We start from the raw sequence: 25,933 nt of genomic DNA on the forward strand, positions 1-25,933 counted from the left end.
TCATACAATAAATTTGATTTATTTTGTTTCGCCATACTAAGCTTTGCATATAACTTTCTGGGTGGTTGTTTCTAAACAAACAAACAAAAAAACCACAATGTGTCATTTGTGCACATGGAAGGTGCCAAACTGACAGCCCTGGAGACTAAAGTCCTCTATTTATTTATAGAGCAGGTACAGCATGGGCAGCAGCAGTGCAAACTTCCCCACATTGCCCCACCAATGTGCCTCAACCCTGACCTGGAGAGACCACCTTTAGGGGTAAGAGAGTAGTTCAGAAACATGCCCTCGGCCTCTCTGCTGTGAGTGACAGGGAGGCCAGCCGTGGGCACCTCGTTGTGCCAACTGTGGTGACGTTTTCTCTGATCTAAGACCCCATCCGCTGGCTGTGAGATCCATGTCCATCTTGCACAGGGTAGGCAGCTGCCAGCAGCTGGTGGTTGTTTTCCTTCATGGCTGACTTAGGCTGAGTTTGATGAAGTACACGAGCAATGAGAAAGAAACCATCTACTTATTACTGAGTAAGCCATATTGCCATGACACTGTTTAAATGCTTCCTTTCTTTTGAAATCAGTTTTATTTCTAAACCTAGGGATGTCTGACTAAACTGAATTTCATGTGACGTTTTACTTAGGAACATACATCTGAGAATGTCTTGCTTTTGAAATGTTTTGCCACAGTAGTAATAGTTAGCAATGCTGTGATAGAATAATCAGTCTGTAGTCAAATCTGTCTTGCATGAAACCTGTATTTGTTTACATAGCTTAAATGTTTAACAAACTAACCTCTTATAATTTTTGAAGCAGAGGCATTTATAGGTGCTTTCATCTTGGAACAGATGTTTGTTACATGCAAATAATAGCAGCGAGCTGTGCTACAGCTGGAAAGTAGTACATAGCCCATCAATTACAATCTATGTTTCTCAGATTGCCAGGAGTATTACAATAATTGACATACACATCACCTGTAAGCAGTTCTGCCAAATGGGATCTGATGATATATATCGCAGTATGCAATGCTGTGAAATATTTATATTTATCAGTAAGATTCCATTTCTCTGAGTTCCTGCTTCTCCCATTTGAACTCATCCATCAAGTGTCAGTGATAAACATCTGTATCGTGTTTGAGGGACAAAGCTGCAAAGTCATTTGCCTGTGGCTCAGCAGTGTACAATAGCAAAAGAAAGATTTTGGTTAAAAGGAGGCGTGTCTCCACTTTCTACAATGCAGCACTCCAAAAGCTGCCAGAGAGAGCACAAGTCTTGCACAGAAACAAGCTTTTGTATGAATGTAAATACATATTTAATTGTTTTTTGGTTAAATAATGTGATATTTTGCCCTGCCACCTTGTAGAATTTAGTTCATGTTAGTGTAATTAAGACCTAAATCATAGCAGTAGACATTTCTGTTCCCACTGTGAAAGCCTGGCAGGGTAAGGGGCAAGGAGACTGAAGGGTCCTAACGTTACATATGGAGCATTTTGTCTTGCTATACTCTGGAGCACCTTCCTCTCTCTGCACTCACAGTCTCACCTTTGTGCATTTTTCTGGTGTGAGTTGAGCATAAGCCCCAAAGGCAGGGTTTCATACAGGTAGGGTGAAAAAATTACTCACTTTTATTGCAAGGACTTGTAAATACTTCGTTTCCATTGCTGAGGAAGGATCTGTCTTCCTGACTTTAAGTATCTCCTTCATTCCTATCATCTCCTTAATTTATCTTTTTTACCTGTTACAGAGATTCCTACAGATCCCCGTCTTTACTGTCTTTTCTTTCCATTCCCCTCCTCCTTCCCCTTCCCTCCAGCATGCTCTGGATTAAAGGTGCTCCTCCCATCTTCTTTGACAGTTTTCATGATGAACAATAATATACTTCCAAGATTCCATCTTTCAAACTATACTGCGGTTATCGGTATGGTAAATCTGCACTCAGGAGTATTACCTGTGTATGGGAATAAGCATAGCAGGTGTAGGTTAAGCAGTGCGAACTAAAGTCAGCCATAACATGCATGAACAGGCTCAGAAAAGACTGGTCTTTGTGGGTGCTGCTGAGAGAGGGAACAGCCAGTGGGATTCCTGGAACAAGTAGGTGTTAGAGCTGAAAGAGAAAGTCAGTGTTCCAGGCAGAAGGGCACCAGGGATGAGGGTTCACAGATATGAGAAAGCAGAGGAGGAGGAAAGCATTAGAGTGCCATAAGGGGCAGACAAGGTTGTACACCATGAGGGGTTCTGAAAGAGGGAAGCTTGGTGCAGTGAAGTGCAGGAGGCCAAAAGCATTTCTGGAAAAGGACAGAGGAGCTGGAGAAAAAAGTGACCATCAAAAAGAGTGACCATCAAATACACTTGGATAAAGTAGTGGAAAAATGTTGAATTTCTCATTAAATTAGTAAGCAGAGATATCTATGTACTAGTGAGGAGGAACTAAAGGGAGGTTACTGATGACTACAGTAATCATGGTGGGAACCCCAGTTTAGAAGAGGTGGTGGTGTGCAAATTGCTTGAGGATTTTCAATGTATCAAAAGGAGCCAGCTTCTGATACTCCATCCCAGTCTTTAGTTCAGTAACAGCTGTCAACTAAAGCCATTCCGCTGATTTCCATTCTCTTCTGCTATTTTAATTTATTTTTTTTTCAGTGAGGCTTTGGAAAAACCTGAGTATTGTGATACACCTAAAAATTTGGGGAATTGGATTTTCTCCTGACCATTTTTGTCTGTGCAGAGCCTGTGAAAGGTCACAGAAGGGAATGATTCCCTTGCGGCCAAATATTACACGTAGGCTTTGATAGTCACCTCATGCAGAAAGAGAACAGCATTCACTGCAGTCATTGTAAGTAAAAAGAGGCAGTGTGGCTACTGTGACCCTTAAGCTGTTAGGAACTTTGTAAATCAATTGTAGAAAAGTGGTTTCGGGATTGAATGAGGAGCTGGTAACTTGCTGAGCCTTTTAGAAGTTCCTCTCTTTGGCTTGACCCACATGTTAGACTGTCACGTTAATGTGGTGCCAATGAGAAAGACTGAGTAATGTTGGGAAGATGAATCTGTGACCACTCTTGACAGGTTTATGATAAGGTTGGGCAACTGTGCAGCTTGCCAAAGAAAAAGAGAGCATTAAGGGACTGTCATGTTTTCTGTTTGGGTTTGGTGTGAAGTCTGAGGCCACAAGAACCTGAGCAACGCTCATTAGCATTGGAGAAATATTTTCAGCTGGTATTAAGGTGTCCTTGTATTTTCCTCTCCCCTTTGTATTCCTTTGGCTTTTGTAGAGGTCATTGGGAGCCAGTCCACTGAGGTATTCAAGGACTTGGAGCTCTGGGTGATATAAATCAGAACTCTTAATTAAAATCAGTGTAGAAAATGTGTTGTTAACTATGTAACGAGGGGAACTATTTTTTGACCCCTGACACGATAACTTGGATTTTACAAATGTAGATCATACTTGTGTCACAGGCCTTATAGGAAGTGCTGTGTCAATTAGACTGCTTCCTATTGGACATCCCTTGTTCCTTTTCTTTTTTTCCTTTTTTTTTTTCTCTTCTTTTTTATACTATAATAAGTAAATAAATAAATAAATCCATCTCCCAAAATTAAGTGAAATATATAATTTCTACCCATGAAGTCAATTCATTAGGATGAGCCTCCAGGAAAGAAGGACTTCTTTATTTTCCCAGAACAATCAGCTGCCTTTAGTTCCCAATTCTATTGTGCAAGAAGTAGTGACATTTCTTTCTTTAATAGTCGAGCAGAATCACAGAATTTTAGGGTTTAGAAGGAACCCCTGGAGATCATTAAGTCCAACTTCCCATACAGAGCAGGTTCCCTACAGCAGGTCACACAGGTTGGCTTCCAAATGGATCTTTAATGTCTCCAAAGATGCCACAAGCTGTCTGTGCAGCCCGGTTCATCCTCACTGTGAAGTACTTCTGCATATTTGTGTGGAACTTTGTATGTTCCAGTTTTTGGCAGTTGCTCCTTGTCCTATTAGTACACAACACTTAAAAGAGTCTGGCTTTGTTCTATTGACTTCTGCACTTTAGGTATTTGCAAACATTGATCAGTTCCCCTCTGTCTTCTTTTTCCCAAGCTGAACAGACCAAGATCTCTCAGCCTTTCCTTGCATGGGAGGTGCTCAAGGCCCTTTACCATCTTTGTTTCCCATCTTTGGACTCTTTCTAGGAGATCCCTGTTTTGAACTGTTGAGCCCAGAACCAGACTCGGTGGTTTAAATGTGGCTTCACCAGGGAAGAGTAGAGGGGAAGGATTATCTCCCTTGACCTGCTGTCCGTGCTCTTCTTAATGCACCCCAGGAAACTGCTGGCCTTCTTGGCCACAAGGGCACACTGCTGGCTCATGGTCCATCACATCATCTCATTCTTCATTATATTCCATGAAAATATGACTTTTATAACTGAAAGTTCTCAAAGATTCGTTGTTGTTACAGTCTGGTACAGCTGCTTCCTGCAATAGACTCAGCAGCAGCCTTTGTGCTCCTTTGTGCTTTGTCAGCTGTGTCTCATTGGAATCTACTCTCCCCCTTCAGAGATCTCTTCAGAGCTATCAAGATATCACTCCTTATTCATCCATGCAGCATACTCCAAATCAATGAAAATATAAAAGCAAAAGTTATGTATCGTACTATTCATGTGAAGACTTTTTCACTTTTCACAAGGTGTATTCACCAAAAAAGCAAATTAATAGATCACCTTTTGTCAAAGAAAATCACTTAGAGATGTTAGGTGAGATAATTACTGGGAATTGATACTTGTTGCATCTTCTATGAAGGATGAGCTTGATTCACTTACCGTTATTACAGGTTTTGACACATGATGTTAGAATCATCTCTAGAAATTCTTGCTTTGATTCTCTCTTATTTTTGATTAGCATATATTACAAATCAGAAGTGTATTTTCTCCAGACTGTGCTGTTCCTAGCAGTGTGCTTCAGCAACGGTACCCAATATGTTCAATGATTTTATAGTGCATTTAGACTGTTTTTTAACTGCATAAGAGGACTTAGAATTGTTTTCCACATGCTGAGCTGTTACTAGCCATTTTCCCATAACCTGTGTCTAGTTTATAATTCATTAACATTCACAGTCTTTGCAGCTTAGTTTGTGATTTCTTAACTTCCTGTTGCTTCTGTTACTTCTGTCTATGTTCTGCAATACTTCCTAGCACTGTGTTATAGCAAGAGGTAGCAAAAATGACCCTGAAAATTACAACAAATACCAGCATTCGGGATGAATGAAAGCAAGCCTGTATCTTTTGCCAAGGATGCCTTACATGATCTGCCTTAAGTTCCCCTGTTCCCATGTTTGATGATACACAAATTCCAGCCTACCTCAAAAATCCCTACTAGCAGCTTTAGCGCTCAGTTACCCAGTAGGACTCTTCTCTGGCATTAGAAGAGTATGAAACCCAGAGTACCTCAGAAGTGGAAATAAGAGCAAACAGATATGAGTCCAATGGATCAAAATTGGTCACTGCTAAGAACTGAGATCTGCACCACATCCACTTACAGTTCTTCCACAGCAATTAGGGCTTCTGTACCTTCAGCATGGTGCCACCAATGTTGGTTTGGATTATTAAAGTCTTACGCTTTCACCATTATTTTCACTATCCTTGTCTTCTCTGTCACTTCATTTACATTGTCTCTTTTGTGTTGTTATCTTTTTACTTGACAATTTGCTTTCCACTGGGATGGTTCCTTTTTGAGAGAGAAAGGCAACAATGTGGCCATCAAACTGGTATTTTATTTTCTTCACTGCATGTCCTCTAAATTTTATTTCTTCTTTAAATTATTATTTTTTTCCTGTATTTTTATGGCTTATCTGAAACCTTTGTACATTTTTTGCTCAACTGCATATAAATGATCATTTGTTTGTACCACTGTATTGTATTCTACTTTTCTAAGAATAAATAAAGATTTTGGGGGAAAATAAAGAATGCAAACACTGGCAAAATACTGCATTTTAATGCCATCTAGAAGTTCATGCCATCTAACTTCAATTATAAAAGGTTGAACATTTTCATTTAACTGGCATTTTTAATTCAGGAAAGTAGTGTTAGGAATCAGTCATTACAGAATGCAGAAGTTTAATGTGGTTTTATGACAAAGTACAAGCTAGAAGTATCAGAGAACAAGAAGTAAAATAAGAGGAGGAAACAGAAATTGGTAATAGTTGAAAGAGCTTTTTTAACTAACTCAGTGTCATCTTTTTATATGAGTGAAGAAACAGGATTTTCTCCTTAGAGGCCCCTAATGGTGAAGTAGATATTCTGTAATATCTGGTTGCAGGCAGTGTGCTCGTCTGGAATCCAGTGCAATCAATAATGTCTTGCTATTGATTACCATAGATCTAGGTCAAGGCTGCAGGGGATTAGAGTTGACATGTCACCCCCATGATTAAGGACATCGGATCCAGGCTCCTGATACTTAAAGTGGTATTCATGCATTCATTTGGTTCTAGCTTATTTCCATATTTCCATAGGTGCAAGAAAGGGATTTTTGTGTTTGCTTTATTTTTTCTTTCAGTCACATTAGAAAGCCCTGCCATACAGATTGTTAGTGATATGATCTGGATTTTCTCAGCATAAACCTCGGAGGGGGGGGGGGAGGAAGGAAATACTGAAGAGAAATAGTTAAAAAAATGAATGTTGCCATGCAGAAAACTCAGAAAGAAACAACCCATTTAAAGTTCCAGTTTGGTAATGAACTTAGGTGTTTGCTTATGTTGCATTACATGACCTGTCCTAGAGAATTTCAGGGGTTACTCATGTGCTTGGCATGAGCTTATGTATCTTACTGAATTGGAACCTTAATGCATCAGATTCTTTCTAGATTCTTCACACGATGTTTACTGAGCTAATGTTTGTATATTTTATCTCAGCCTATGGTGGTGTTTGAAAGTTGGCTTCTTGAGGGGATGTCGAATGTTCAGTAATAACGAAGTTAGTAAAAGTTTAAAATAAAAAAAACCAAAAAACTACCACATAAAACGTGATTATTTTTTAATTATTTTTAACTTATGAGTTTGTTCTGTTATTGCTTTCTCTTAAGTGGTTTTCAAAGGGATCTGGGCCTTGATTCAGCTAGGGATTTTAAGTATATACATAAAATTAAGTGAGAGTTTGATCCTGATCACACTGAGCACACACTTCCATTCACTTCTGATGTAGGATTAAAGTCAGTTGCTTTGAAACCTCGGTGCATCTAAAGCTGGACATTATGTGCGCACTGAAATGACTTGCCGAAGAAGTCTTTATTTTTAGTGTCACAAAAGTTGCTGAGAACAGTTAGGTAGTTTATTATAAGACTCAGCAGCCTCTTCTAAAGGGTGTCAGCTTCTTGCTGAAGAAGAAAAATGTTTGTGCTATTAACTTACCATGCCAAAATAACAGGCAACTTATAAATATATTTATCTATTGAAATTGAATTTCAGTTTCCTAAGCTATCTAATGATTTGTTCCTTTCTTTTCTCACGATGAAATAGGATCTTGTGCAGTTTCCAAAATATTGCCCTGAATGTGGATGCAAAAATCTCTAAGCAGTTAAATTCTAAAAAGATAATTGTGGGTAGATATAAGGATAAATGGTTTTCTGAGGCTTTCTCAAAGCTGAAGTGGAGAGTCTTTGCAAGGCAGCTTATTGCTGGGAATCAAATGGGTTGTATGAGCAACTCCTTGTGTCTCCTCTGCCAGCTCTCTTGTGTACTTTTGACATGAAAAGTGGAAATTTCTGAGTTTAGGCTGTAAGGTGAAGAAGGGTGGTGATAGAGCAGTCTGTTATGCTAATGGTCCAGTAGAGTAAATCACTCTGCTAAAGGGTAGTAGTGGGGTGAAAAATTACTTTGTTTATGCACTCTATAGTAATTCAAGATTTAAAGGCTGTGTGCAATAACGCAAAGGATGTCATCAATTTTGAGTGATTTTTGGGACTAAACTTTGGTGAATTTAATCTTCAGCTTGTAAAAGAATAATCTGTCACCTCAGAGGGTATCTTAGATGTCATAGTTTAATTCTGAAACCACCACCATCTTCAAGGATCATCCTATTCCTAGAACTGGCTATTTCAAACCAGAAGTGTAATTAGTATATGTTTGCTAAAAAGATTGAAATACTAAATATACTGTTAGCCTCACTGTTTTGATCCTTTTTTTGTCTCCCCACATCTTCTTTTCCCTTTCTGTCTGGAGATGGCCAATGATGTGAGGCTGGGCCTCAGAAGCATGGTGAGAATCTATAATATACGGATAATTGGTTTGTTGTTGAAAATGCCTGCACAGATGAATCCTTGCTAGTTTTCTCCCCACCTCAACCTCTCCCTGAAAAGTCCCTTTTGACCTATTCTTTGTGTTGCTGTAAATGCCTGTAACTATAGTATAGGCAGTGTGTACACAGTAAAGGTTTCCCTTTGTGCAAGTTCTCCTTTCTCCTAAAAATATTCCTTTTGAGAGACACTGGCATGCTTGTCCATCAGCATTCATTCAGTACTGCATTTTGCTGCTTGTTTTGAAAAATGTTTCTATGCATTCTTCCTATCCATGTATTTTTAACTTCATGAAAACCGTGGAAACATCTGTTTAATGTGAACCAGTCATTCACTTTCTTTGTAGTTAAATCTACTGCTTGTGAACTGAGGTTGGTAAGGATTTTAAAGCTTGAATACTTCAGCATGATGTTGAATGTCTCCTTCTGTACCAAGAAATGAGGATGCTACCATAGCCTCTTACCTTCTAGGTTTGAGGATGCTGTTGGTTGTGAGGACTACCCAGTATTTCTTTGTGATTGCACTTAGTTCATGGGTTACAGTGAATGCGGGAGTAGGTCACTGCAAGAGACTGTGGGTCTGCCTGTCATCACCTGCTTTGCAATAGATGTTCCATCAGTACTGTTGCCTGCATATTTGTTCACAGTGATGTATCATGAAGTTGCAGTTGAAGGAAAAAAAGAAAGAAAAAAGACAGATATTTAGCTAATTTAAGTTGGTGTGCGTCATCTGTTTCAATGGCCCGGTGGGGAACTAACTCTCCTCCTGGCACAGACTATGGGACAGTCATGGCCATCTTCAGAATTAGAACCCTGGCTAGACGTGACTTCAGGTTAAATAAAGCCACCCTAATCAAGGGGAAAAAGGTGAGTGTGAGAAGATGTGGACTACTTGTTGAAATGCCTTGATGCTGCAACAGTTGTGTAGCAAGTCACTGCCACTTCAGTGGTCTTTCAGGTTTTGGTAATAGTTTCTGTTACCAGTTACATTTTCTGAATGTGGGAAGGCAAGAACAGAGTTTGGCAGTGTATCTAAAATACATTACTATCACATTGATATAAAAAATTCAGCATTCCTTTATTTTTACTTATTTTCAGATGTACTTTCCCTTAGAAAGGGAAAAAATATTACTTTGTCTTCAAAACAAAATCTCTGCTCTCTGGTGAAAAAGGGCACCTCCTAGTGAATAAGGCGGCTTCTTCTCTATAGATTTTAATGATGTTTTATTTCTTTAAAAGGTGATTACACATCAATTTAAATTAATATATTGACTCTCATTTCTTTGATCCTTTCAGTTGGATAATGGTCTGCTGGACCTCAACCAATGGCAGTCTCGATGCATTCTTCCAACAGCTGTTTTATGGATAACAGCTTATTTAATTGCTAATTTAAAATACATGGTATTGTTTTTACTTATAAGAGCAGAAGTTTGATTGTAGAATTGGGCCTGTTTATAAAATTAGATCTTCAAGTAGACTCCATAGATGCATCTGTATTTATTTCTAGAAAGATACCATTATGATCAAACCAGTAAATAGTAGAGTACATTCAGAAACAACTCAGCAAATTTTATGTAACATTAAGTGCTGTTTGACTCGGTCAGTTGCCTGTTAATGACAGCAAACATACATCATCGCTACATCTGTTTACACATCTGTCTGTATTTCACTGTGTTGTCGACCATGGAATCTCTAAAAATAATGAGTGTGGCGAACAGATTTGTATCTAAAATGGACTATTTGTATTAGTATAATACCATACTGTGTTGTCATTGTTTTGCAGCACATCTATTACTTATATCTTCTCTGCTTTTTCTTCTTGAACAAGCCAATTTTGTCTGGTTTTGCCACTCTGCCAGAGCCTTCTGGAATAAATTAAAACTATATTTCTACATATGCAGCAGTTGCAGCTGAAAGCGATGATAATGACCCAGTGTGAATACAACATTTCAAAAGGAGTATTTTCTTAAATGCAGAGCTGCTGTTTCTTCATTTCTCCCTAACAGGCTAAATGTGTGAATGAGTGATGTCTGAACCTCCCCAGGCAGAAGCTGGGAGCTGGGCAGAGCTGTTGGTTCTGCTGCTGTGCTATGAAGCTTGTGGGTGCCTGAGTGGGGAAACCTGCCTGCTTTGTTTTTCAGTTGTGCAGTTTGCCTGTTTGTTCATGGAAGTGTCCAAAAGACTTCCTTCCTGAGTTGCTTGGTACATGTGTACCTTCTGTCTCTCTTGACCCCACATGCGTCTCCAACGCATACATAAGTTTTGAGAGAGATGTTTGCCCAGAGAGACTGTGGGTGTCCCATCCCTGGAGCTGTTCAAGGCCAGGTTGGATGGGGCCCTGGGCTGCCTGGTCTAGTATTAGATATGGTGGTTGGTGGCCTTGCCTGTGGTGGGGGCCGTTGGAGATTCATGATCCTTGAGGTCCCTTCCAACCTGAGCCAGTCTGTGGTTGTGTGATACGGATGGGAGAGGGACTGGCCTGTGACCTCGCCAAGATCAAGAGGGAATGTGTGTTGGAGGCTGGGGCTTGACTCAACTCTTGAACCCCAGTCCTACTCACAAATTACCTTACTTTCTTAAATAGTTGTTCTGCAGAATGAAAGTGCAGTATTAACATTTATCTCTTGTTTTGCTTTCGTTCTCTCTCTGAAAAATTATCCTTCATATTTTCACTCAAGACAGAAACAAACAGAACAGAAATGAATCATGATTGATGGTTAAGACTGTGTTACTCTGAAAGACCTGAAGCATTATTTTCTGCCTGTCTCCTAAGAATGTACTAAGAATGGCATTAACAGGGTTTTAACACTTGGTACAGTTATCTGCATCTGATCCAGATGCAGCAGCACATTCATCATAGCCCCTTGTTGCATGTGCCTATGTGGCCATACTGGCTGCTTTTGTGTTTGATATTTAGGATCAGAACTATCAGTCTTTTTTTCCTGCTGTAGTCTAGTGTAGTTTTGTTTGCAGGTTTGAGTGCAGATGCTGTTTTATCATAGTTTTATCATAGTTCTAGCATCAAGTTTCTCCAGGTAACCATCCTTCCTTTCTGGGCATTTGACTTTACTGGAGCTGCTTCATCACCTTCTAACTTTTATCTGTTCAAGTGGCTTCTCTTGGACTTTGTGATAGTATGGTAGAAATCACAAGTAAGAACAACTCTTTCCTTTAGTAAATCCCAGCCATTGCGAGCCAGGCAGCTGAACAGAACACCTTTGAATTAATAGTGTTGGAAGTGACATAGGCAGTGTCTTGAAAACAGAGTCCAGTGGTTCTTCTCCAACACTGAAACATCTCTTAGGCTTGACAATATTAACTGACGCCAGACTTCCCAAGCAGTTTCGTGTTCTTTCATTTTGACTGCCCACACACTTTCCTTAGAGCCCACTGTAAAAAGTGGCAGAAAATAAGCTAGAAAAAATATTATGTTTAGAGTTGTTCTATCATCATTTATATATTGCTGTAATTTCTCTCTGTATGATCAAGCCAAACTTAGTTCTGCCAGGGAGCCATAGTTTCTTGCAGTCACAGCTGTTCAGAGCTAGTTGTTTTTAGGTAATTCAGGTAAGCGTCCTTCAAATCCATGCAGATGCTTGCCATGGTGTGCTTTTGCTGTCAGTCATAGACCATTGAGCCTGTCACTCAGGATCAATCTTTAGGATGTATCAGAAACATGCCCTTCATTTTGCCCTTATAAAACTCAAACTTACTGAGAAAGAATGACATTTCAATTGGTATTTATGAATGAGATAATTTCCTGACTAGAAGCATTGTTTGGTTAGCTGTTTTCCTTAATGTGGAGAAGGATAAGCGTGTGTTTGTAATTCATTTACATTACACAAGAAGTATTTTTTTCCCCTTCACTGATTAACTTCTTTAACTTATCTACTTGGAGCATAATATTAATACTGCAAATAGAATTATGAAGACAGCAGAGGAAAAATATTTGATCTCCTTTTGGCAGCAGAACCATAAGCATTTATCCAGTATAGCTATATGTGAAAAATGAAGTTGAATTGGCATGAAACATCATTGAGGTTACATTTATAATATTAACTAAGTTTTGCATATTAAATACAAGAAAAGAAGGAGAAGGAGCCTTCAGCAATGCGTCTGCCATAGACACTGATGTATTAAGTTTGGAGCTCATTCATTGATCTCTGAAGGAGAACAAGCTGAAGCCAGAAACACTTGTGATGAGAAGCAGCAAGGGGCTGCCCTTGGGCCACAGAAGGCTCTGTGCTGCAAAATGGACACACACACCCCCCTGTGGCTCCAGTTCTTCCCATCCAGCTGCCAGTGCCAGCTCTTCTGCTGTTCCCCAGCTCCAAGCCTCAATTTGCTAATTTATATTAATTTAGCAGTTTTAATTCCTTAATTTTGCCAAGGAGAAATATAAAATTAGAAAACAGAGCATCGAAAAGCTTGGGAGTCTTTTTGAAGTGCTACGTTACCATTTCAGAATTAAGATCACAAAGTTGCAGGAAATGAGGGGGAAAAAATAATGCCAGCAAAGGGCTTAAAATGATAGCAAATGTCTCCTACTTAATGAGAATTACAGAGCTGAAAATAGAGTGGGACACTGAGCTGACGAGGGAGGAGAATGTCCTAACTTTTAACATTTGTTTGTGTGGCTTTATTACCTCTTCACTCTTTCCATATATCTTGTTACGTTTCCGTAGCATATGTTTTGTTATTGAATTTTCTAGGAGGTCAATAAAGGAAAAAGAAAGATGAGTTTTACAGAATTTACAAATTCAGCGAGCTACACTTGTCAAATAAAACACAACATTTCTGTGCTGGAAACCCCTGGATTCAAAGCACATCAGACTCATCTTTTCATGTGCTTCTAATCTTTATCTTGGATAGTTGTTGTTTCTTAAAGCATTTGAGAAATCATTCATTCAACATCATGATACTTTCATACAAAGCTTGACATTTGGTTATTTAGCTGCTCTTCATCTGATAAGGCAAAGAAAAGCGAAGAACCTTTACAGTGTGTTTTATTAATCCGAAGAGAGAGAGTCGTTTTCCTTAACATTTACAAACGACATATTTTAGCAACAGAAAGAAGGAAGAATGTGAACTTCTGGGCTCTTTGAAGCTTTTATTTATTTATTCTCTTATCTTAATAAGGCCAGAGAGTTGTCCTTGCTGAATATAGAGTTAGAAACAGGCAAATTAAATCCACCCCCCCACGTCCACCCCCACCACCTTACCAATCCCCTGTTAAAATCCCAAGCATTTACCTCTCTACCTAATTGTGAAGTGTTTTGTAGGAGATCAAAAGTTATGTTGGTGTGCAGGAATTACAGTTTTCCTTTTCTTGATAGCATAATGTTATCATGGTTAAACATGTGTTTATACTGCGGAACATAAGCAGCTGCAGTTGCACCGATGACCAACAGGGCTTCACTGCACATAGGGAGGAAGGGACAGCGATCCTCTTAGACTAGTGGAGGGGCACCTCCCCAACAGTGTGGTCATTAATATCCTCTCTCATCTGAACTAGGAGATGTCTAGTAGGATCGTCCCATCGGTGGCTCTTTATGTTTACACCTTCAGAGCTGAATGTTATAACAAGGATGAATTCTTTGAATTTTATGATCTGTTGTGCACAGATGCTCCAAATTAGAAGTATGCTTCCATCACCAATGTGTTTTTCCTCAGCAAACAGTTAATAGCTTTGTGTTGCAAATATTGGTACTGTACTGTTCTCTCTGGCTTGGCTAGTTATCCCTGTTGCATTATTTTTGTTCCCATAGCAAAACAGGATGGAATGCACTGGGGATTGTGCTTGCAATCAAAAAATACAAATATAAGTTGTTGATGTATATTTTCACTTGAAATGATCTGAAGAAAGCATTAGATAAAAGCTCATAAAAATGCAAATGAGTCACAAACATTTCTCCAAAGCTTTTATTTAGGAAATATTTTTCCTCTTGTATTTGCTCAGCTTGAATCTGAGTGCTCTACATTTGCTTTTCTCATAGTAGAGTATTGGCAAGAGTGTGGGTCCCAGATAACTAAAGCGCTAACCAAAGAGTCTGAACACAAGCAAGCAGGGCTTTAGGGAAAAGGACATGTAGTGCAGGGTACCTAAAGAAACATCACTTACTGGGATCTGGGGAGTTAGCTTCCTTAGACACAGATGCCATCAGACACCACAGAAGCTAAACTTTGCAGATAAGCAGAACTTCACTGCAGTCTTTCATAGGCAGACAGATGAGGAAGATACAGAAGTGCATGGCCAGACACCATACAAAACAAAGCTGCTCAGAGAGGTTGAGCCCTTACTCCCAGCTGAGGATAGCACCTCCTACACTTGCCCCCAGTGCACAGTTTTATTTCAAGAAACAGAGCTACATAAATTCTAATATTAAATCCATGTACTCTGGCCATTATATCACAAATGCTTAATTTACAGTCAGCTTAGAGTGCTGTCAGAGAATAAGAAGCCTGATGTGTCAGGTTGGTGAAGATGCAGCTGCAGCAGCTAGCTGATCAAGTATTGTCCGGTCCCTTTCTGCTATAAACGTTTATTATTTTATTTATTTTCCACTGATTTTCTCTAACTCAAAAGTTATTTCATTAGAGAGTCTGTCTGAATAAACAGTGTTATGGGAAAAAATAAAACAGTTTCTATCTATTTCTCTGGTGAGGAAGATAATATCCCCAGAGTCCCAGAGAGTAGCACTGGGGGTTTGGTTGGTAAATGAAATAGGGATCGTTTTTCCACTGATTAAGGAGGGAAGTGCAGACTGCTGCTCGGCTGTGTAATTGTCGAACAATTGTACTCCAGCTGAACTCACTGGAGACTTAGCGTAAGCTCGGAGGTTTGGGTTCATGTTACTCTAATTCATTTCCAAATCCATACAGAGATCAGCAAATCCAATGGTTCTTGAAAAACAGAAGTGGTTTTAAATCATAAGGCTACAATCAAATCTGTATTTGACATTGGCTGGAATCAAGGGCTTTGGAGTTGACTTGATTGTCAGTTGAAGGGTGAAGGTAAAGTTGCATAGCAGTGGATGACATAGGAATAATACTGTAATTCACTGTGTCCCACCTGAAACATAATGGTAAAAGGTCACGTGGGGCAGCTGGCACTGGCAGTGACTTTTCATACTTCTCTATTCCCAGAGCCTAGCTTTTGGCATGAACAAGAGCTTCTTTAAAGCTACTAGTGTTGTGTTTAACCAGCTAGGAACATATTGAGCTATGGGCAGTCAGGGATTACTGGAACCCATCTGGTAGTCCCATTTCCTAGCCTGGGCTTTCTCGGGAGCCCCATGTAGTTTGTCAGACCAGAGGATGCCTTTTGCCTTTAGTTCCAGGACTGTTGGGCTTTATAGATGCTTTGCTGCTGGGGTGCGGTATGCTACACTTGCATCAAAGAGCTGTAACTGCACAGCTGTGCTTTGTGAAATATAGAGAAATGATATAATGCCTTTCTATTTTATAGATTGCTAGCTGTTAAAATTCAGTCATATAACATCCCAGGTGGTTGGCTTTACTCTGCCAGTTTGGTTGTTTTCTTTTTGGGACATCCTGCATGCCGCACTGAGGTGATAAAAGCCCATTGCAGGCCTTTGCTACTTCAAGTTTTAAAGACAACATTTTTGGCCTTGTTGGGAAGCTAAAATGCTGGTAGTGGGTGCCAAAAGTCCCTTGACAAGACCACTCTGGGTGCCATAGGTGACTCATTATCAAGGACAGTGATGCATTTTGTAAAGACCGAGGCTGCATTCCCAAGCACTGAAAGCAGATGTAAACTTCTACCAGATGAGATGCTAAAGTGGCAGACAGATTATAGTTGACCCCGTGACTGTTCAGTTCACAAATGAGTGCTCCCCTGCCAGGGCTTGAGCAGGTCTCTGTCTTAGAGCCATTCTGGGAGGTCCATGGATCTCACCAGGTAGGTGACACGGTGTTCCCTGCTGATTAGGGAAAGTGTCTTCACCACCATAACTCCTGGCCAGTAGATGTTGGCACATGAAGCACATATCCTGGAGCTAGCTAGGCTGTGCACAGTATTACACTGCCGTCATCATCAGAAAGTGTGTGCTTCAGCTATGTGAGAGTGCTGAGCTGTCCTGGGTCTACAAGATGTGTTGGCTCAACCGAAGACTTCACTTTACCTCCAGGGAGTTTCATATTGAGGGCATCGGTGGGTTTTGCAGATCAAAACTGAGCTGGCGTTTTTTTCAGCATGTGTTCTCAGTTGGAGACGTCGGACAGAACCCGAGGTTTTGCATAGGCACAGATGACATCAAAGCAATCTAATGAGCAAACACTAATTCCTATCACATAGAGGAAGGGTGGGAGTGGGACAGAAGAAGTGGTCGCGTTTGGAGTGATTGTTCTGTTCTCTTCCTCACTAGGATAAAGAAGTGAACCTGGAGCAGGTCCATAGACGCATGAACAGTTTAATCGACGAAGACATAGCCCACAAGCAGATCTCTCCAGCGTCCATCGAGATCTCAGCCTTGGAGATCGGAGGCATGCAGCCAGCTCAGACCCTGGAGCCGGTACGCGAATACCAGAACACGCAACTTTCTGTCACCACCTTTTTACCTGAACAGACAACTCATGGTGCCAGCAGGACACTCACAGCTGCCTCTGGCAGCAACCTGCCGCTGCCCCTGAGCAGCTCAGCCACCATGCCCTCCATACAGTGTAAACACAGGTCGCCAAATGGAGGACTATTTCGTCAGAGCCCCGTGAAAACCCCAATCCCTATGTCATTTCAGTCTGTGCCGGGGGGAGTCATTCCAGAAGCAATGGAGCCCTCTCATGGAACATCCATTTGATGAGAACAAACAGTAACACAACCAGCAGAGCTTTTTAATACAAAATTAAAAACAAAACAGAAAAAAAAAAAAACAAAAAAATATAAACAGCAAAGAAACTCTTACATTTTTCATGTATATAAGTGTAAATAATGAAAGAATGAAGTGGGGTAAAAGTGTATTTTGAATATTCCCAATTTTCGAAGTCAGTAAAAAAACAAAAGACAAAAAAAAAAAATGTATGAATGACTTTGTAAATTTTGTTCTATATGAATAAAAAGGCAAACTACTTGTGATCGTTCTCAAGTGCCAAAGAAGACCAGTTACTGGGACTGAGGGACGTACATTATGATTTTTCCTGTGGATCTCAACTTGTATTCCCTTCCTGTTCTTTTTGTTTTCAGAGCGAATTTTCTCCATTTCTTGCCAGGAAAGTTCACTGTGCTCAGCCCTCTCCTTTCCCTAGAATCCTGTTGCTGGCAGTTCATTCAGAGAGTTTAGCACCTGGTATTAGAATAGCGGTAGCAAATGTCTTAAACCTGAATTACGGCTAAAACCCAACAAGTGATGAAAGTGAACTTTTGCTTTCTAACAAGGATTCGGACATCCACGCAGCTCTTAAGTTTAAGCACGGGATTATGGAATTATGTTATTACATGTGTACTGTGCTGTGTGGCTCTTCTTATTTAATCTATGTTTTTGCTGTATGTGTATATAAAATATATATGCTGTCTAGCGTATATATTTCATATATATAAATGCTTTGATAAGAAACAAGTTTCTGGTTATGGGTAAAGCTGCTAAGAAAAAAACTGATCAGCTCTTTTTTTTTTGTCTTATGTAGACGAATACAAAAGGAGAGTAACCGGTGGCTGAAAGGACAGAGAGAAGGGAGAGCTTGAGCAGGCAGGAGGTAATGGCACTGCAGTGACTGTGCCCTCTGGTGCCGTTCCTTTCTTTTAAGATTTCAAGGAATTTGCTGCATAATGGATGTAATGCTTGCAGCTGAAGTTATATCCCTGAATGACAAGGCTAAGCTCGTGAGCACAACTCTGCTTTTTCTTCTCACTGATAGTACCACTAGAAAAATGTCAATAGCCATGCCTATAATACTAATAGAAGTGGCCATTAAAAGGTTTTGGGTTGTATTTTTTTTTTTTTTGTCTGTGAAACAAAATCAAAGAACAAAGATAAAGCAACATGTATAGCTAATTTAAGGTCTTGTCCTGCAAATGTTACCGGTGTCGTTTCATATGACAAAAAAAAAAAGGCAAAACCAAAACACATTGTTTCTTTCCCAAACAGTAGTTCTAATGCTCCAAATAACTGATTCCTCCTTTGCCCACTCTTGCTAATGGACAATCAGTAGATTCCAGAATTGGGATAATTCAATATCTTCTCATACTCCTATAGCTAGGTTGCAAGTTCCCTCTGTAGCTGGATTTCTCCACTTAATTAGAACGCTGCTATTTGGAAAAAGGCTGTAGGTCTCGGTGCAGCAAAATCACAGCCTACATTAAGGTGAAAGACTGTGTTTGAACAGAGGGTAAGGTGCAGTCCCATCCTCAGAAAATCAGCAGGCAATCTAGGTCAGGCTTTTGGATAAGTAAATATTTCATTGATCTCTCCCAATTTGATTTGTATTATTAACCAACAGGTCGATTTATAAGATGAAAGTCCCCAGTTTTTTACATTTATATTTCATGCAGTAGGAAAACAAAACTCAAGCTAGGATAGAAAAGCAGTCTCACAGAAGAAGATCCCCAGCACACTGTTTAAATGAGGGGTATCGATGGTGAGCCTCCAGAAGGAGGACTCTTGCAGGGATTCATTTGTTTCTGCTGTCAGTGTGGTTCCTCAGGAACACGGCACAGTTTTGCAGCCTGGCACAAATTGCACTGTTTGCCACAAACTAATTAAAAATGAGTTATGCTGTATTCAGCTGACAGGATTTATCCCGTTTAGACAGCTGGCCCACACAAGCCTGGTTTTTTTTTTTCCTCCCTCTTTGGTTGTATTTTTTCCTCCTATTCTCCTAACAACCCTCTGACCACAGGAAAAGATAGACATTTCTCCTCTGGACTTTTCTGCCTTCCATTCACAAGCACCAGTTAGTTATAGCAGAACGAGCTGAACAAGAAGGCTGTGCACTCCTAGCTATCTGCAAAGATGCAAAGAGGAGAGCACGCAAATGTTTGTATTGGAAAAAATATATATTTATATTTTTATTATTATTATTCCCAATTTAAGCTTTCTGAAGAGGTGCAAGGAGATGCTAGGGCTTGTTTGGAGCAGGTGCTTGGTGATCACCTTCATTCCTAGCATCCCCTGAGCTGCTTGGCCACAGCCTCCCCTCTGGACGACAAAGAGCCACGGTGAGCCCCCAGTGCACAGCAGCACAGCTGCTGCTGCCCACGATGTAGCAAATAAGTTCATTAGGGGCTGCCTGAGCACGCAAAGCTCAAAGCAGGGGGCTGGAATGCTGCTTTGGTTGAGGCATCACTGCATTCACAAAGCGTACCAAGTCTTTTTTCATGTTGTACTCTAAACCACAGTGCTGAATAATTCAAACTGAACTGCATTTGTGGAACAAATTGTGAACGTAGTATATAACATTCTCCATGTTCAACATTGTTCACCCAGCCGAGTCTTTATCACGTGCTATAGTGTTTGGAAGTGTGATTTAACTTGTAAATGATGCTGGATCTGATTGGTTTTTTATTCACAGAATAGGAAAGACTAGTTTAAAAGCTCTGCAGGATTACGTCTAAGACAGTCAGGATCTTGCAGCATCAAGCCATGCTGTCCTCACTCAGAGAAGTATTTAAGAATGTGCATAAACCCTATAGAAGCAGCTGCTTTATGCACAGGTCGAAGTGCCTTTCTGATTACTGATGGAGTTCAATGCAGGCACCAGACTAAATCTGTGGTTAATTTTAAGCAGGTGAGTGAGCTTGCCAAACTCCGGGAGACTATCCAGTTGCTTAAAGGTAGCCAATAAAAGTACTTTGCTGCACCAGGGTCTAGGCTGTTAAAGTGGCAATCCATGATGGCTATGGCACTGCCTAGTAATTATTCATATAAAAGTTAGCAAGTCATAGCATGGGCCTCTCAACCATGGCAGAGAGCTGTTAAATCTTTCATGTGGTGGTTTGGTTTTAGGTTATTACGAACAAATCACCAGGTGCTCCCCGAGCATAAACAATGTTTCTTTCCCTTAACTTTCTAAAAGTAAACGCAGAGTGTATAATTTCCACATTCAATCTCCTTTTTCAAATATATATCTTTATTTTGACAGATCAAAGCATACATTTTCTATATAGTATGTATCCACCACACACTAGCATATATATATGTGTATATATATATGTGTATGTATATATATATATATATATATATATATATATATATACACATGCACGGTTATTCACAGCCGAAGTGAGAAGAGTAATTTCCATGTGATGTAAACGGGTACAAGCTCAAAGCCCTCACAGAGCTATGCTTGTTCACACCACTTGCAGATCTGACCCTTCCCTTTTAGTAGCTGGCAAGTAGAAAAAGATGCAGAAATTCCTGAAAGCTTTGAAGACTGAGCTGCACCCTTGATTTTCAAACAGAACTTCCCTCTTAGTGTGCTTAAAAAGAAGAATAATGCCTGATCCCAAATATTCCAGATCCTCCGGGATGTTTACATTGCAAAGATGACTGTACAAGAAATGGAAATTGAGTGCCTATACCTTCCTTTTATCGCGCTCTTTTGCTGATGAACTTCTGCGAAAGCGACACCTGTGGCACAGCACTTGTAGTGCGTCTTGTTCTATTTATCCATTAGTTTAGAGATAACTATATTTTCATACAAAAAAGAAATGTGACTCCGTTTCTTCTATTTGCTTGCAATCCGCTTGCAATTTGAAGGATGCATTGCTATTATTTCTTAGTAGTATGTCATGTTTTTTCTATCGCAATGGAAAAAAAATATAGTAATTGTGCTTCTTAATTTCAGAGTTGAAGCTTGATAGAGTGTTTTAATGCTGAGTTACAGCTCCATGTGTGCGATACTTGGCTTGCAAAGTGAAACTCCCACCACCTGCCTTGCTTTGGTAACCTGCCACTGCTGCACTGTAGATGAAGGCTCAGCAAAACATCTCACTTTCTCTCAGCCTGCTGATAGAACACCTGGGTGTGGGTTCTCACCTGTGTAAGCCAGCAACCCTTCCAGTGAAAGGACCCGCCAGGCTTTGGCTCTTTGACAGTGGGACTGCCGGCACTACTTGCTATGAACATGTATTCAGTGCTAGCTCTGGAAAGGGAAATGTTTTGAGAGCCTCAGAAATGAAAATGTACCTGAAAGAGGAACTTGTATTAGTATGATTAATCTGAGCACTTAACAGAGATTTGAATTTGAACTATTAGCTAAAATAGCTTAGTAAACTTAGTAAACTATTTTAAAACCTGTTCATGTTTAGGCATATCTCTAAGAGAGGTTACTAGCTTTCCTTTCAAGGGAAACCAAGGTACACAGTGCTCAGACCCTTTGATTTGATTTTATTTTAGTTTGCTATGCTGAGTGGAACTTATGTTACGAGCAGCTAAATAGTGACAAAGAATTAAATGCGACAAACCTGGGGGACACTGTTGGAAACGTTCCTAAATAATCTACACCCTGTTGCAACCCTGGGAAATGCAAGGAGAAAGGTCGAAGAAAACAGTGAAGAGAAGCAAAGGACAAGGTAAAAATGGATGTGTGGTGAGGGGGGAGGGAGGAAAGGGTGGTTACAACTCATCTATCATAAGTGTCTAGCAAAGCTCTATTACTGTATCAGGAGCATAGATTTCATCATACAAGCAGTTGCCTCAGTTAATTATTATTTTCTTAACTTTTAGGAAACAAATAAAAACAGCTTTTGTTCTACCAGAAGCAGTTGTTATATTATTTAAGAGCTGGAATTATGTGACTGGCTGTGCCAGGTTTTTTGGCTCGACGTTCTCTCAGCTGGGGGAAATGAGCTCTGATGAGTGAGGTGTTCCTGAGCCAGCTGTGGGCTGTTTGCAGGATTGCACCATGCTGGTTGGCTCGCTCTCAGCTGGGAATAACGAGCTGTGCTGAGCTGCCCATAAGTCTCCAGCCCCAGGGAGTGCAGTTCAGTTGGAGTTGTGGTTTTGGGTGAAGCCTGCTTTCCTGTTGATCTTCATGTTGGAGCAAAAGCAGTGCAGAGATGTGACTCTCCACACTCATAAGGTACTTAACTGGAGTAAGAGATGCATAGGGCTTCAGTCTTTTTCTGATTTTTGTGCTTTTTTTGATGTTTAAAGTCAATGTTCTTAAGTGGGTCTTTAGCCTTTCTAACTGTAGAGTAATGAGGTATTATTCAAGTGGCTTTCCTCCCCTCCTTGTTTGAACTGCTCAGAGCTAACTTGTTGAGAGGTTGATTAATGCTGTTAATAACATCTGTTATGGTAAAGGGGTACAGCTATCATCAGTGAAGCATTTTGTGTTCCCCCTGTTCTCTTTTGTAGGTTTTAGTGGAAGACCTCTAGGATATTCTGTAGCTGTTCAGTTTCTTAAATGTAGTTACGAAGCTCTGTAGTTCTAAGGGTAGCAAAGTTTCTAATTGTTTTGATCCCTATTAGCAGAGTTGGGGGGGAATAAATCCTCACAATTGTAGATGAGGACATGGTGAGTAGCTGGGAGGGAAGAAAATCAAGCAAATATGGAGTGTGGTGTGGAGTGGGCCAGAATGCTTGTGTGTTTTGCTCATTGTTCAACTGCTGGGGTGCCTGGCTGGGACAGGAGGTGGTTTCTGAATAATAATATACATAAGTAATTGTGCTTGAGAAACCTGAATGGTTCCAGGTGGGAAGCTACAAAGCACAACACAACATGCTCCCAAATCATTTTCAAAATAAAGCAAGCTCCTTTAATTTTGGTTTATTTTAATGCTGTATGTGATGGGGTGTGGGACCTGAGGTTTTAGAGCAGTTTTAGCTGATTATCAGTCTGCTTTGGGGCTTCAAAATGCTTCTCACTCAGTAGAGAAAATAACTTAGAGTTGCTATAATTCAATTTTTCCCTTCTTAAAAAAGTAAATAGAAGTGTGTTATTTTCTGAGGGAAATATTTTCCAGGTGGTTAACTCCATCATGAAGGAGCCCAGGATTTCAGGTGAGGTTTGCAGCTAGAAGAGCAAACAGGCATAACAGTGAATCTGAGAGATTGATGTATGTTTTCTATAAAACAGTAGGAGAAAAACGTGAGTTCTGTTTAATGTGCTCTCTATGTGACTTATATTGGATTAAACCCATAAAAAATTAAGTACTTATCAGAAGTAAAATACTCTAGGCTGCTGAAATGCATGCTTGCAAATAAGTCCTCTGAAGGAAGCCCTCTGTAGAAAGGGGAGAGAGCCTGGAAATAAAGCAAGGAAGGGGCTCAAGTGAGACTTCAGTGGGGTATGCAGCAGGGTGGTGGGTCTCTGTAGGTAGTTGCATGCTCTCCTCATTTATGGAGAGGTTTCCTAACTTCCAGGTGGTGTTAGATTGGATGCCTGGCCATGGAACACAATACAGGCTGTTCTGTGAGTCTCTGATGGCCAAGGGCAGCACTGCTAGTCTCTTGCTGGTGGCACTCCTTGTCCTGGCTGTGATCAGCTGGTCAGTGTTTGTCTATTTCCTTCCATATGTAGGAATTCAGTTCCACCCCTTTGCTTCATACGCACTTCCATGTCAGACACCATTTTGTCAGAGTGCCCCTCTGTTGCCATCCATCACACAGCAACAAAATGGAGCCTGGTGTCTGCAGGTGGGTTCAACATCTACTAAAATGCCACCAATGTTCACCTCTGACATTGTGGGACAGCATCATAAAACAGGAGGCATTGCGTTTGGGAAGCCCTTGTAGAATATATGATATTGTTTATAGATAAGAAAAAGATAAAAGTATTTTAAAAAGAGGAACAAAAGCTGTGTTTTACCCTAATGTTAGTGACCTGTGTGGCGGCTGGTGATGGGCTGTTGCAGAGCTTTGGGCTGGTGCCCCGGGTTGCACAGGTGAGGAGGCGATGTTATAATAATAATGCTACAATAATATATTCTGCTCTGTGAGCTGTCCAACCTCGGGAGCTGTGAAAACGTCGTTCGTATGCGTAGCGTTAAATTGTTACAAACTGCGGTCTACAGGGCGGTAACATTGAGGATCCTTTTGTTGGGTAACAAAGGATTGCGGTTACGTAAGGGGTCAGCATCGCAAGGTCTGCGGGAGAGGAGGTGACCGCGCGGTGAGCTGCTAATTGCCCGCAATTACATTTACACCCAAACGGTAAAGTAACGCTTTGCTTTTGATTTGAAGTAGTTAGCAATGATTAGCATTACTAACCCGGCTTTAGTTGTTATTGAGAGTGAGTAGGTGATGGCTGTGGTTCTGTGTCGTTCCTATTGGCTTTTTCTCCAGCGGTGGAAAGAAATGGTTTAAGTATATTGACAGTCAGAGAGGTGGGAAGGGAAAAAAGTGCTTCTATGATTGAGTCCAAGGCATTTAAATTCTCCAGACTATTAAGCTGTAGTGGGACTTGGCAGCTTAACTGCACGGAATCCCTTTGATAGTCCCTGATCAAAGTAGACATGGGCTCACTGTTGAGTGTTGCTTCGTGTGCATGGGTTGAGATTTCAAAGCTGTTCCTGTAGTTTGGATGGTTAATTCAAGCCCATACCCAATGTTTTATGGACGGCTGTTTTTTCTTTGTTTTCTTATAAACTTTGATCAGTGCTGATGTCTTGGATTCCCACCTTTTCTCAGGCTGTCTCTGTTTTTATATGAAGAGTATGTGTGTTACTTATGAAGGCACATAAGGGGGAACGTTCATCCTGGAAGAAGACTTTGCATGTGTATTAAAGCTTCTAATGTGTGCTATCAAAATGTATTAGAACTGATGGTTGTTACAGCAACGCCATCTTATGCTCAGTATACCTGGTCAAGGTCTTGATGTAAGGAAGCTTAACTTGATGCCTTTCTCATATGGAAGTCTTCCAATGCTTGCTGATTACTTACACTTTCCATATGAGAAAGGCATAAACAACCTTACACTTTCTACTTTTCTTTACTTACTCCTTTCTTCCCATGTGCATAAGATGTTCTGGACCTGGAAGGCTCAGTTACTGCATTGGAATATGAGATTATTATTATTATTTTCCTCTTGTCCATCTCATGTTTAAGCAGTCCCCATTGAAGACAATTAAGTTTAATACTGCTTTCTAATTGCTCCTTGCTTCTCCTTGAGACTCGCATGTATGAAAGCTTTTTCTTTTCTGAAGGAGTGGGGCTTCTCTGTGTTTGTGGCTCACATCAAGTACTTCCTATGCTGGAGTCAGGGCTAACCAGGGCACTCTGCTTGCTGTCTGGTGTGTGCTCATGCAGCCAAGAGTAAGGAAAACCAAGGAAAAGCCATCTGACAGTGAAAAGCAAAAAGCCATTTAGAATCTGAATTCCCATGCCTGGGGATAATTGTATTTAGCAAGGATTTGGAGCTTTGTCCTTTGAATGCCATGTGCTAACAGTTTTGTGTCAAAATAATCACCACCGTGAGTGAGATGATGGTGACTTTCCTTCTCAGCCCTGTCCCCTGGAGGTGTTTAAGGCCAGGTTGCGTTGGACCCTGGGCAGCCTGGTCTGGTGGCTGGCAGCTCTCAGGGTTGGAAATAGATGGCCTTCAAGGTGCCTTCCAACTTAAAGCCATTTTATGATTTGTGGGTGCAGTCTGTCCATGATCTTTTTGGAGGTTACTGTTTGTAACTTAACTGCTATGATTTTTATCTTTACTTTTAGGATGTAAGTGTTCTTCCTATGCAGTTATGAAACGTGCTAGTTGGGTCAAGTTCTCTGTTAGC

At 40.5% G+C, this 25,933-nt stretch overlaps 1 protein-coding gene across 5 annotated transcripts in view; it reads left to right on the plus strand.

Moving 5' to 3' along the window:
* Nucleotides 1-21,058, plus strand: part of GRID1 (glutamate ionotropic receptor delta type subunit 1) — a 474,308-nt gene extending 453,250 nt beyond the window's left edge. For 3 of the 5 annotated variants that reach the window (XM_032445261.2, XM_085555004.1, XM_085555006.1), the window contains one exon: nt 16,647-21,058. In XM_032445261.2, the coding sequence (XP_032301152.1) occupies nt 16,647-17,075 (429 nt within the window). In that variant the 3' untranslated portion in view covers nt 17,076-21,058. Of the gene's footprint in view, nt 1-169; nt 262-16,646 lie in introns of all 5 variants that reach the window. The other 2 variants (XM_015865985.3, XM_085555005.1) reach the window with 2 other exon arrangements.
* The last annotated feature ends 4,875 nt before the right edge of the window (nt 21,059-25,933 follow it).

The sequence above is a fragment of the Coturnix japonica genome, chromosome 8 (assembly GCF_054131305.1).
Source record: "Coturnix japonica strain WE chromosome 8, WE-NBRP24, whole genome shotgun sequence".
NCBI classification, from domain to species: domain Eukaryota; kingdom Metazoa; phylum Chordata; class Aves; order Galliformes; family Phasianidae; genus Coturnix; species Coturnix japonica.